Raw genomic sequence first — 14092 nt, forward strand, 5'->3', positions numbered from 1 at the left:
AAAAAAAGAAAAGATGAAAGCCTATAATACCATACTATAATACAATATATAGTTATGTAAAGGGAGTTGCTTGTATGTAGAGAAAACGAGTGGAATATGAGGGAAATGCAAAGCAAACACCAGGCATACTTTTTGCATTAGCAATTTGCCTAGCAGAGATCGACTAAAACAAAAAGACGAAAAAAAACACACTTATATATTATTCGATGTGGCTTTAATTAAACTATATTCAAAACAAAGATACGACTAAACTTCTAATAAGTAAAAACCCTCAAAATCAAGTCAAATTTGTTTTGCATTAATATATTAAGCGACTACTCATAGATATATGCTGCATATATACATTCATACATACTTACCTACATGCATACATTTATACAAATCTATTCATATAAGATTTAGTTGAAATTTTTTCGCGTTACGTATGAGAGAGTGATCGGATATGGGAATGGAAATGGGCCGAAGTAGTACGTGAAGTAATGATATAGCTTTATCGAAAGGAAGTGCGAGAGGAGCGAGTAACGAGTTCGATTTGTAACGAGTGCACTTTTAAACTAGTACAACTTGTAACGGGAGCAACTCGAGCGAGTGCTGCTTGTTACGAGTGCAGCTTGAACGAATAGTATTTGTAAAGAGAAGAATTTGTCACGAGTGCAACTTGCAACATGTGTAATTCGATCGAAAACAAAGTTAAAAGTACACAGGTTAAGCGAGAAAGACATGTAAAGAGTAAAACTTGTAACGAGTGCAATCGGAGCAAGGGCAGTTTGTAACGAGTGCGACTCGAGCGAGTGTAACTAATAACGAGAAGATTTCGTGACGTGTGTATCACGTTAAATAAATGCAGCTTGCGCGAGGAGAACTTGTAGCGAGCAAAACTTGTAACGAGCAGAACTTGTAGCAAGTACGAATCGAACGAGTGACAAGTACAATTTGTAACGAGTGAGCGACGAGATCAAGAATCGGAAAGAAAGTACATACAATTACAACAAATATACCACATATACCTCAGTACATGCATAAGTACATCAGTGTGCGAGCGGAAATCACATTCGTTCGCACAAAAATTATATACCTCGTGTATAACAAATACATACATATACTTACCTATATTAAAACAAGTCGAAAAGTACATATGCTAACTATTTCAATGATTAAACAAAATTCTACCAATTATTTAACTAAAATCTACAAAGAATACAAAACAAAATAAGTAAATTCATACGAACTTTGAATAGATGAATACACCCTTAGTAAATGTGTGAACCTTAAAAATAATAACCGCAAAATAATTGAAATAATTGAGAAATGTTTTTTACTACCTCCCAAATCTTGTTGTATGTGACTCGCATTTATAGTAAAGCAAAACAAAATATAAAAATTACAAGTAAAATTAAAATGGAAAACAAAACTCAAGCATAGCAATCCTAACTAACTAAACTAAAACTAGCGCAAGTAAATTTAACTAAATGTTGTGTAATTTTTATAGCTATATTATATATAAACTCACATACATGCGCCTATATATGCGCATGTCCAGCCGTAGTTAATAAACAGAGCAGAAATACCTCAGAATGCTTCAGTTAATAGAGAAAAAGAAAGAAACAAAACACACTTCACATCCAATCAAAAGTCAACTTTGAGAGTACATTTTAGCAAAATTTTATGGGAATAAAGAAAAGAACTTAACAAAACCGAACAAAATTTGCAGACAAATTTTGTTGGCTAGCCAATTAATATATATATATATATATATATATACAACATATATACACTATAACAACAGACATGTTACAACATGCTCGCTACATATCCGTTTTTGGCCAATTTGTTGACTCATCATAACTCAAGTCGCGACAGGCTGACAAAGCACATTTCTGTTCCTCGTCCTACCATTGATTTCGGACAGTTGCTCAGTTTTTGATAAATGGCCACACAGCATGAAAGTCAGTTTTCCTTAATATATATCTACATATATAAATGCTCTACTCATATGCCTTTATTATGCGCTTCAGTTCAATTGACCAGCGTGCTGTTTATGTTGCTCATACGCCACGTTGTCCGGACTTGATTAATTAACTGCAAATAATGTTGAGATTCACATAAATGTTAAGCAGAGGTCTGCAAAGTTCAGCATTTGTATGCTCTTTAAAATAGTATGATAACCTTTTTTTTTGCTTGTTGGCCAATCTCTCAGCCCGCAACCCCCCGTCCGCCCACCGCCCAGATGCAGCTCATTTGTCAAAGTGTCGCCGCCTCGCATAAGCAAATGAGCAGCAATTTTTATGCGGCATTAGTTTTTATTTGCCCAAGCAACAAATTTGTTGTATGCTAAAAAAAAAAAGAAAATGTGAGAAGGTGTACCGACACCAAAATACTCTGTTTACGGCTGCAAAGCTAATCTATTCCCTAGCGGGCCGGTTCACCAGAATCTTCACACTCATTTAGACTGTGTTCTACACAACATCCAAAGTATGCCAGAAAGAAGCACACATATACTCTTTTGGACTTTGTGAACAGCGTATAAAAATGGCAACAGAATTTTTGTTGCTGTTGTTGTTGCTGTCCGTTAAGCAGCTTATAAAATGGGCCAACATTAAAAGAGCAAAAACACAATTTTCACACAATTTGTTTTATTTTCTTGATTTTCCTTACGTTAAACACTAACCGGAAAATACCTCCAACTAAGTCAAATTTTACACGAGAATAGTAAAAGAAAACGTAGCATAAATTTAACTAGCCTTGAATTCGACTCCAATAAATGGAATATAAAATACTTCATATAAATGGAAAAGAAAAATAAAAAAATTAGTTTATAAACGCCGCAAAGTATGCAATATTATATTATATAAACGTATACATATGCGCACGTGTGTGTGTGTGTTTTAGTAACTAAAATGTCAACAACAATACGATATATGTATATGATATCTGATATATGAATATCGATATGGATATGGATTATGAAAGTATTTTAATAAACTTTTAATAAATATTTTAGCAAAAATAAAAGTATAACAACAACCACCAGCAAATCGCCAGCTTTTGAGCTAAGCACTCAAAATTAGCTAAAGGAAAAAAGGAAGAAAGAAATATTGTGTTTTTCTACTGGGCTACTTCTCTTTGGGGTCTTTTCACAGCGCTAGCTTCGACTTCTTTAGATTTATGTGCATAAATATTATTGTATTTGCCTGCCAGCATATTTATTGAGAGCCGAAACTTGATTAATTTGCCAACGCCCAACGCCACGCCCCGCCTCTGGCCAAGCTAGGCCATTTATATGAATATCTTTGATTGGTATAAATGATGCTGCCTGCCTGTTATTTTGTGCCTAATCAAGTTGCCCAACTTCAGTTTTGGCTTATCAAAACGAATCGCCCAACTTCTTCTGGTCATTTATTAGCTGTTGCCATTCTCTTCCTTCTTTAAGGAGGTAATCTCTATTTGTGGGAGACCGAGTGTATGGAGTATATAGCATATGACGGTGGCTGTCTATAGAGTTACATCTAATTGCAAGCGAACAAGTCTTTCAGTCTTCAGTCTATGCAAAACACACTAAGCATAGCTGCATATTTTCTTCTGGTAGTACATATTTATGTTTGACTCAGTCGTTTATTATCTCATTATTACGACTTTTGATTTTGCTTCATATAGAAGCTGGGCTTATCAATCGAAAGCTCCAAACATATTCTCTACACGCGAGCAGAAACTTTTTAAACCCGAAATAATCGGTCAAAATTCGATTTAATATAGAAAAGACTTTTCATTATATTTTATTAAAAGTGAACATTTGTGAGACCTAAACTGGTCTTCATAAATTGGCGAAAGCGTATTTTGCTCAGACTTCTATTACTTATAACTCCCAAAGGAACATTGAGTCCAAATTGGGTTTTTATTTTAAAACTTTTTTTGTCTTTTCTTAATACTTATAAATAACTATTTACATCCATTTTATATATGATGAGCTCATTTGTGTTCCTCACATATATTTAAAGGTATTTTCTTTTATTTTATACCTTTTTAACATTATAGTCCTTATACAAAGTTTGATAAAAAAAAAGCATCCTTCTTTACGAACCATAATTAAGATTCTTGTGCTTGTGTCTCTTTTGTGCAAGGGTATTTAATCATCGGCTTCGTCAAAAACTTACAGTGTCCTTTTGTTAGGCGTCAGCTTTCAGCCACAAGCTGCGCACTTAAGTATGCTAAGCACACTCACAAGCACACACACAAGCACACACACTCACGCACACGCACACACCGATTGCACGCATGTGTGCGCTTATCAGAGATACACATTTAAAGCTTTATATATTGCGATGTGTGACAAACATTTAATTTGACAAATTTTTGCAAGCAGTTCTCAAGCTGAGCTTCGGCAATGCTCATTACGTATACGCCGCATTGTTCCTCGCTTCAATGACAAATCAGTTGCCTTGGCTGCTTATTGATTTTGATAAGCATATTTGAGCGTGGCACAAGCCCTTGGCAAGCCTTTCGTGCGTGGCACCAAATTGACAAAATGCCAGCGTAGAAAATCAATTTCCAGTTGTGGCGCTTGCCTCGTGCCTCATGGCTCGCAGTTCGATGTCAGCGATAAGTGCGTATTCCCCGGAGCCTGCCACACGAATTGCGCAACATGCAACGTGGGTGGCAAAAGTCAAACGCCCACTGAGTAAAATTTAAACAGCAAATAAGACTCAGCTGCCAAGCCCTGAGATGGCGAGGCGTAATACAACTTTTACTTTCTCTCTCTTATTCCTCCTCCGCTGCGCCAAGATGTAGGCCATCATTTTTAGGGGGGAGCCCAGCAGAAAAGTTTCGGCTTTAATTACTTTGCGCCCTGCTGTGCATTTAAAGAGGCGCCCAAGTGACTCATTTCATTTGGGCACGTAATGTCAGTGAACTTGGAGGCGTTGGTAATAAAAAGCCCAAAATGAAAATTACAATTACAATGAAAACCTATTAAATTTTGCTTTAAAGAGCTGCACAGCTCAGCAGCTGCATTTTTTGGGGCATACCCTGTAGCAAATAAAAATGAGTTGTAAAATGGGCGTGATAATGTGCAAATGGTTTCTGGGTTTTATATGAAACCTCATAAAGTAGGTAAGCATTTGCTTTGACTAGCTAGAAAGGTGTCAAAGTCTAAGGTAGGTCTCTGCGAATCCTCCGAGTTGCCCTCTGAAGAAGCTGTAATAGGTTTCAGTCAGATCCATTTCTAATCTATTTTTTACCGGTATTTATAACACCTAAACCATTATAAAGATTGTTAAATACTTTATGATGATTAACTTAATCACAAATGTTTTTAAGAAATGTTAGAATTGTACAAATTATTAGAATCGATTTTAAACACAATTGCTTAAGGTTGAACCATTTTTTCTTGAAAATTAAAGCTGTGAACATTAGCTTTTATTACGCGGGCTTATGTTTATATTACTTTATTGTAATTAAATTGCTTTGGACAGATGATCTCCTACTTTCATCGATTTCATATTCAATGTTTTGACAATCAAAGCAATGAACATCAACCTTCATTTTGCGTGTCATAAATAAAGGCACATTAAATATACTTTAGACTTGGGGCTGCCGCTTTTCGTTCGATAATTATCGATTTAGATGTTTAAATATTTGATTTGCGATTTCATTTTCCTATCTCCGTTTCCGAAATGTAGCTCCTAGCAGGGTATCAGCTAGTCGTGAGTTGTTTAACTTGAGCATTGTAACATCTTTTTTTCTTGTTGACCTACCCCGCAGTACCCTGAGGATAACTAAACAATTATTGTAATGCGCCTGTTTGGCTTAAGCCAGCGCCATGTCTGGGCCTTAATAATTTATTATTGTGGCATATTAGGTCGATGCGATGTCGATGCGATGTCGATGCTTATGTCTGTAAGCCCCCAATATAGAGGCACGCCAAACAATATATCATACAATAAACCTATTAGATTGCGCTTGGCATTTATTGCAGCGTTGCCAGAGTATCGAAAGTTGGCTGCCCGAAAGCGCCATGCCCCTAGGGCAGTAGGCGCGTGCTGTGCACATTTTTTCTTTTTTTTTTTTATAAATTCGTTACGCCCCTTAGTGAGCAGCAACAAGAATGAGTGTCTGTGTATCCGTGATTTGTATCTGTGTGTCTGTGTATCTATATCTGTGTCTCTATCAGTTTCTGTATCTGTATCTGTGTTTCTGTATCTATGCATCCGTGCTCTGCTCTGGCCAGGCAGCTGTTAATGTGTCACAGATTTGAGCGTTGCTGTTGTGGCACAATATATATCTGTTGCCCGTTTTGGCTGACAGCTGCCACATCCTGCCCTGCCTCCATAAATGCATGAGCCCTTTGTCTGGTCCCATATTTGCTCATCGATCAATTTACAGCACTTTCGCTTTTGTTGCCGCTTATTGATGGCCAACTGCGTTGCAATTAGCGCTGTGAAAGCATTGCAAATATTCGTGCGGTTCAATAAACTGTACTTGAACCTCGACCATATTTGTAGCAAGCAACGCGCCCGCCGCACCTCCAACCAACCAACCGCCCAGTCTCACACTTTTTTCGGCAACTTTATCTTTAACATTTGCGCTCATTATTGAAAACGCGCCCTCAGCTTTACTTGGAGATTGATATGTGCTTGATTTTCTGTGGCATTTGACGCTGCCCTTGTGTGTGTGTGTGTGTGTGGGGGGGAGGTTTTGTAACCAAAATATAGCATAATCATATTCGCAAGCCCCACCCTTAAGTCTGAACTCCCCTTGTCGTCTTCTATTACTGTTACGAATTCCGGCTGGGCCATCATTAAAATATGATTTATAGCGAGTAGCTGCTGCGGCGACCTCCTTTTTGGCGCTCGACTTCTTGATGGACTCAAGTGCTGCTGCGTTTCCCCTTGTTCCTTTGTGCTCCTCCTGAGCTATGGAAAGGGGGATTTGGGCTTGCCTTTGTGTTGTCTCTCGTCACTTTAAATATTTGTGTGCTTCTGCGGCTGAGACAACAAATTGTATTTGTCATTTAGGCTGGATTTCTGACAGGTTCCTCTAATCACACGGTTTTCGCTCTGAATATGAATTAGGTACTTAAATAAGCTAATTGTTGGCTGGTTAACTTAAGACTGCTTTAGAGTAGTCAATTGCTTAATTTAAGATTAATTTATGATGCACATACTGTAATTTAATTTAAGATCCTAAAATTAACAACCTTAATTATAAGAAAACAACAAAAAATCGTTCCATTTACTACCAATATACGAAATGTTCAATGTTAAGCCAAAAAACTAAAGTTAAATAATTCGATACATTCATCGATTTCTTTTTAATTGTAAACAATGCCACGAATAATTTATCAGTTTATTTTAAAATTTATTACAACGTAAATCGAAACTTATCGATGGTATCATAACATTTAGCATCAACCGAATTTTTCCTTAAAAAAGTAATCGATAATTATTGATTGAAATGGATTATCGGAAAAGCTCAACTGGCACTCCAGCTCTAGCGACTGCTTCTTATTATTACCCTAATGCCATTATACGAATTCTTTTGGAAATTTCGATAAAGGGTACTCCCTAAAATGTAATATATGACTAACTTGCTCCCTTTTTGTTGTTCTTTTCTCCACATCCCCCCACATAATACAGAATGACCGTGCCGTGCCCATGACCATTGACGACAACTCTCTGGACCAGGTGGTGACGCCCAGCCTTGCATTGGGCAGTGCTGTCAAGTATACGATGACGATGCCCAGCCACACGACGACAGCGACGGTTTTGCGCAACTATCGCAACAATCCACTGATCAGTGGCACCAGCTTGCAGATGTCGCCGGTCTTTCCGAGCTGCGATGCCGCCAACGTCAGTTGCGATAATGATGCCAGCTCGGTGGCCTCTTTAGATGATTTCATGCCGCCGGCACTGACTGCCTGCGACACGGATGCCTCCAGTGACAGCGGCATCGATGACATCAGCCTGGTCGAGACGGGTATGGCCAGGAGGTCGCTGCAAAATAAGCGCGAGGCAGCGCCCATGGATGTTGCCTCAGTGCCGCCAGCACCGCCGCCGCAGTGCGAGGAGGATATCAATGATCAGATGGAGACAATTAGCAGCAATGCGACCAGTCGCAAGTCTTCAATATCCTTCATAGACAGCAGCAATCCGCTGCTGCGCACACCCTACCTAATGGATCTATGCAATGACGACTACAGCTTCGAGTTCACCAACAGCCAACTGGACGCGGGGCTCAGCTACCTGGAGATGCCCTAAACGCCTCCATCATTAGGCGGAGCATTGCATTTTAATTTACGTAAGCATCATTTTGTTTTCTAGTTGGGTTTTGCTTATTTTAGCATTTACAGCGCGTGGGTATGGAAAATTTAACAGAAGTAAAATTAAAGCATAAATAAAAGATTCATTTTTGAGCCTTGCGTAAATGTGAAAATTATCAATGTAGCCAACGACCGCGCTCCGAAAAACAACCGCACGACACACACAAAAACAGGAATGGTAAAAATATTTTGAATAGTTTTGTAGCAACTTTAACTGCCTAGAACAGATGAATATACATGTATGTAATTTAGTCGTAATGTTTCTACATGCAACAAAAAAGTTGAGAAGAAAAACCCAAAAACCACAAAAAAAAAAAAATAAATAAAACAAATAAAAACATTACCGAAATAAGTTAAATTCGTACACAAGCAACAGGATAAAAAAAAAGAAAAAAAAAAAAAAAACAACAAAAGGGAAATTAAAAAACATTTTCATAGTTTTTGCTTGAAGTCTCAAAATTACTTTTTGGTGTCGGTTCAAATCCGATCAAAATTCAGACGCAAAAGCTGTGAAAAAACAAAAAAAAAAAAAATAAAATGAAAATTATTTTGAAATAGTTTTATAAAAATTGTAACACAAGAAACATTTCGAAAACTGTTGAAAAATTATTGAAAAATGCATTAGTTTTAAGTTCAATGTTTGCAAATGATGCACCCTAATTTAATGTTAAAATATATGTTTGATTAAGCCGTACAGATTTCGTCAGTTCAGTTAATTTTGATATTCCATCTTCAATTTTGTGCATTTCTGTTAACAATTATCTTAAAAAAAGAAATTAACTACAATTCAACAGGAATTCAATACTTGCGTCCTTTGATTTCCCTTTCAACTTGACTTGCTATGACTTTTTTGTAATGAACTTTAGCTTTTAACTCAAAAGGACGTATTATTCACAAAGCGGACACATATATTTTTAATTAGAAATTCTTTTTAAACAAATTTGCTATTCAAACTCGATTTTGTTCTATGTACTTCACATTTATGTTTTGCTACTAATATCGATTAAATAAATTTAGAATTCGTTCATTGATGCCGAGTTAATAGTTTTTAATTCGATTAAGAATTTGGTTGGATTTTTTGAAAACAGCTGATTTTGGAGCAAGCCACGCAAAGAAATGATCTCTTAATGGAATAATGGTCTCCAAATCATAATAAGGTCGACTTGCCAACATTTCTTGAGTACACACAAATTTTTAGAATGTCTTCAATGTTTTTGGTGAGTATATTAAATACTTAAAAAATGTACTGCGCTTTTGTTCGAAAATATTCTTAACAGAATTTGTTTGCCTTGGCGAAATACAATTAAATTACATTGAAAAAATCAATCGAATTATTTAGAAGGTGATTCTAAATATTTTTTCCTTTGAAATTTCTTTTGGAGAAAAGTATAACAAGAAATAATATAATCCAATTTGTTTTAAATATCGATAAACACTTTTTTAACAATCAATTTCTTTTTCTTTTGAATTTCTACTTGAAAGTAAATATTTTAATTTTTATTTTATTTATCAGTAAATCAATTTAAATATTCTCCAAATATCTATGTGGAAGAATAATTTAAACCAGAATAATCTGTTGACTTCATATTTAAATATTTAATTTAAAAAACCGCAGATTTGTCCTTATTTTTTCAAATATTATTTTCAGTTACTTACGAAAGTAAATCCATTTGAATGCCTTTGAATGCTTATTTCTTAATAATTTTTTTTATTGGCAGCACATGTAGTAACATCCAAAAAATAGTAGGTAACTTAATCAATTTTACTTTAATTTAAAAGCTGGGCTGCTTTCACAATTTGTTTTTTAACATTTGCATATACTCATACATTTGATCACATAATTGTTATCTTTACTTAGATTCTTAACATCTCAATAATGTACTTAGTCTTACCTAATCTCATTTGAATTGCACATTATTGTGGAGAAGGTCGAGCAGTTGCTCCTCGGGCGCTGTCCACTTGCAGCGTGGATATTTTATGTGGCAGTAATGTGGGGAAGCTATGCGGCCCGCTTGGATGGCCTCGCGCACCGGCGACTGCTCCAGCCAGGAGAGCAGCCAGGTCCAGCTGGTGGCGCCATCGAACATCAGCTCCAAGTCCGAGGCTAGACCTTTGCGCACTTTCTCGCCCGTCTTGTGGGTCAGCGCACAAATTGACTTGAGCAGGCAAACGGGCAGATTAACGTCGTTGTCCAAAAAGGTGCGCTCGATGGTGCTCATAAGACTGGGCAGTGCAGTCTCTGGAGGGCAGTTGGAATCAACGGAATCGCTTGGATTGGGATGCAGCTGTCAAACTTACCCACACGATCGCCGCTGGCATTTCGATAAATCAGCTTAAAGTTATCGAACAGCTGTAAGAAACTCTGCTCCTCATCGACCAGGCTACGCGCTGTGTGCTTGGCAGAGTCCTCAGACTTGACATCCGGCACAATGGTCTCCAGGCCCAGGCTGCGTATCAAATGGCCCACGAGAATGCCGCCCGCGGCCACCAAGCTGCAGCTGACGATAGCGGCGGAGTTCACAATAACCAGGGGCTGCAAAAAAGGACTCAAAGCTGGGAAAAAACACTCGATTGATTGGTGTAAAATTCCTGTACTATGTGCAAATTAACTTTTAAGCCGTGTCAGTGGACTTTTGGACAATTAATATTTGACTTGGTGTTTTTGATTTTAGTTTTACAAATTTATTGCATAACTTTTAGTTCTTTCTGCGAGTGGAACTAGGCAGTTACGAAGAGATACTTTACCTTAGGTGGCGCGTTTCGTTTGCGTTGAACGGGCACCTCCACAAATGGCATCAGATAGTTTAGACCCAAGGCGATGTCCTTGTCAACGGCGTCAAAGGATATCAGACGTATTCCCTGATTGTTCTTCTGCTGCTTGTGCTCTGCTGCACTTGTGGAGCCAGCGTTCTCCTGCTGGGACTGCTTGGACTCCTCCTTGCTGCCCACGCCACCGGCGAGGATAAGACTAACCATAGTCAGATATAAGAGCTGCATACTTCCGCCTAGAGGTCTGCTGCGTTGTGTAGCTGCCACAGATTTAAACTCCGTTTCGGTTGTGTCTTGGCGACTTGGTTAGTTACGTGCCGCCAGTAAATTTGCCGCTCGCCGCTTCGTTGCCTCTTGGCTGTGATAATTTGCACTGCGCCGCTGCTTCAATTTCTGCTGCAGCCTGTTGGCTGTTGCGCAGCCGTGACATAAGCCCCAACAGGGCTGAGGTGCGAAAGCGTTTTGTTTTGAGGAACCAATTGAGGAAGTTTTGCACTACATTAAACCTAAAGCTCGGCTGCCGTAAATTCCCACAACTTTTAGTTGATACAGCATTTCCGCCAAGAGAGTAATTCAAAAAATTACTCTCTTCAAATTAAATACAAAAGTTGTTTAGAAGCTTGCTTGATCGCAGCCGCATTTATTCTTTACGACCATTAAACTTGGCATACAAAGTTTTCAAAAGTGAATATCATTCCTAAACAGTCAATTGGAACTAGCTTTGATATTTTATCTCTACGAAAGCTTTACCTATAATTTAAAGATTCACTTACCGCATATTATCAATCTGAACTAAACAGTTTGAAATTGGCATCATAATGTGTTTGATAAGGCTTGGAATTTAATTCATACTTGAAATTGATGTTGTAATTCAATTTTTTTTTTGTGAAAATCTATTTGATATGGTTTTACAAAATCCATCATTCCATGTAAAAGAAAATCAACAAACGTTTTTTTTTTTTTTTTTTAATTCACGCAACTTATATAAACGTTGTATTTAACTTTTGCTTCTTTGCAATCAATATATTACGGGAAAAATTTTATCAATAATTTTGAGCATAAAACTTGCGGCGGCATCGGCTTTAATATTGGAGGAGATGGCTGTTTGAACAGTTGAGGAGACGGCGGCTTCAATGATGGAGGACGGCGACTAGAACACCTACAGAAGGGACAGTGGCTTTGGTTTTGGCGGAGACCACTTAAAAACTGGTACGTATTAAAAATAGATCTATTATTTATTTTATTATAAAAAAATTAAAGTAACAACTATTACTTTTTTGTTTAATGTCCGATCAGATTCAAAAATATATACATACCATATATAGAATGAGCTTATAAATCGTTCGATTTTTGCTCATATTTCCCACATATCGATAAATATGGATTTTGAGGCAAGGTTTTTTTAGCATAGCTCGATGAATTGATGGGATTTTATTTTAAAATAAAAAACCAGAATGTTTTGTGAATAATCGAAGTGTGCTTGAAATGAATATGCAATGTTTTCTTTTTTTTTTTTGATTCAGTAAGACAATAAATAAATAATTAATAACTAGATAACTAAGGAAATAGATATCCATTTACAAAGTGCAACATATTTGGCCAAGATTTTTGCAATATGCTGTCCGAAAGCTGCGGCCAGCTGCAGCTGCTATAAATTTGGCCACAGTTGCGGCTGCTGCGTGCCACATCAATGGCGCTAAATACGGCGGTGCCATTCAAATAGGTGTCCAGCCAGCGTGAGCTGTGTTACAGATAACTATTAGCTGACATGAAGAAGACATGAACCTAAAGGCTACTCACTTCGCCAGTACATTGATGAGCGTGGCGGCACTTGATGGGCTCAGGTTGAGGCGCTGCGACCTTGCCGCATTGTGTTGCAAGTAGTGGCAAATGGCGCGCTGTGCACAGCTAGAGACATCGATGCTGTGCTCGTCCAGCTGCGATTCCAGCACCTGGGTCAGACTACGCACTGGCAGAAGAAGTGACATAGGCAGAGAGATGGAGATATACGAAGAGTGGGATTAGAACTGATGAACATGGTCATCAGCTGGAGGCTACTCACTGCCACGGCTGATGGTATTGCTGCCCGTTGGCTGCTCCTCGTACTGCTTGCCACTGTAGCCATAGCCCTGGGCATTGTTAATGGATGTAAAGACCAGCGGCGCCAGCACCAGACGCACAATTCCGGCTATAATGGCGCCGGCGGCCACAATGACCGCCGTGTTGAGCAGGGCTCCGGTGCGCAGATTGAGCAGACCCTGGACAGCATCGCGGGCAAGCTGCATGCTGCGCTTGGCGGGCACTTTGACAAAGGGCACTATGAACTCCATTTCTACGCTGACATCCTCGCCGCTGGCGCTGAAATGAAAGCCACGTGCTTCACGTTCGCCCCTCTCCTCGTCGTCCTCCTTGAGTCGCGGCTCGAAATCGTGGAAACGCAGCTGCCTTACGCTCGCATTGTTGTAGTAGTAGTCGTTGTAGTTGGCAGCGGAACTGCCCGCAACGCTGTGCTCATGGGCCAGCTGCAAATAAACGCTTAACAGGACCAGACATAGGGCCACACTGTGGCGCATTCTGGATAGGCCTTGGGGCACGTGCTGCTTGCTGCAAGTTTCGCTTGCCACTGAGCGCCGCGCTGGCAGCCGGTTAGCTCTTTGTAGCGCCTGCCAATTGCAGTGCCATTGTCATGCGGTATGTAATGTCATGTAAGTGCCATGTGAATTTCATGCCTCTTGCGTCTGCCATCAAGATACCGTGCGACAAATTCATTAAAACTAAAGCGTAAAAATTAAGTGGAGTTTTGCTGCTCTACAGCAGGGTGCAGCTGAAAGGGGTTCAATGAGCGTGGGGGGTCTTGGGAAGTGTTGGCTCATATTAGCTTAGCCGGTTTTTGACATGCAAATTTTTCAAGAGGCCAAGTGATTGCGTTCGCTTAGCTGCCGGCTTAAGGTTAAGAAAACATGCCAAAACCCGCCAGCTCAGCGGCAACAGTTGGTGGCATCAACAGAG

The 14092-nt window shown here is 38.8% G+C and overlaps 2 protein-coding genes across 4 annotated transcripts in view; one reads left to right on the forward strand and one right to left on the reverse strand.

Moving 5' to 3' along the window:
* The window catches only part of sima (HIF-1 transcription factor component sima), a 105634-nt gene extending 96725 nt beyond the window's left edge, over positions 1-8909 (forward strand). For 2 of the 3 annotated variants that reach the window (XM_070207346.1, XM_070207344.1), the window contains exon 12: positions 7632-8909. In XM_070207346.1, the coding sequence (XP_070063447.1) occupies positions 7632-8252 (621 nt within the window). In that variant the 3' untranslated portion in view covers positions 8253-8909. The remainder of the gene's footprint in view (positions 1-7631) is intronic. The other variant, XM_070207345.1, reaches the window with a different exon arrangement.
* Positions 8910-10068: 1159 nt separating this feature from the next.
* Positions 10069-13720, reverse strand: LOC6633173 (uncharacterized). Its single transcript, XM_070207631.1, has 6 exons — positions 13146-13720; positions 12884-13052; positions 12642-12824; positions 11060-11384; positions 10613-10847; positions 10069-10553 (listed from the first exon to the last, which is right to left on the reverse strand). Exons 1-6 carry the CDS (start codon positions 13654-13656, stop codon positions 10213-10215), a joined length of 1764 nt encoding a protein of 587 aa, XP_070063732.1. The 5' UTR covers positions 13657-13720; the 3' UTR covers positions 10069-10212.
* Positions 13721-14092: the final 372 nt, after the last annotated feature.

This window comes from Drosophila virilis, chromosome 2 (assembly GCF_030788295.1).
Source record: "Drosophila virilis strain 15010-1051.87 chromosome 2, Dvir_AGI_RSII-ME, whole genome shotgun sequence".
Taxonomy (NCBI): domain Eukaryota; kingdom Metazoa; phylum Arthropoda; class Insecta; order Diptera; family Drosophilidae; genus Drosophila; species Drosophila virilis.

What these genes read in the sequence shown, in the direction of transcription:
- LOC6633173 (XM_070207631.1), bottom strand. Translation starts at nt 13,656, where the DNA reads ATGCGCCACAGTGTGGCCCTATGTCTGGTCCTGTTAAGCGTTTATTTG. An exon ending in AATGGATATCTATTTCCTTA is followed by an intron (nt 11,385 to 12,641) that starts GTTATCTAGTTA and finishes TAACTAACCAAG; the next exon opens with TCGCCAAGACACAACCGAAA. An exon ending in AACGAAACGCGCCACCTAAG is followed by an intron (nt 10,848 to 11,059) that starts GTAAAGTATCTC and finishes CCTTTTTTGCAG; the next exon opens with CCCCTGGTTATTGTGAACTC.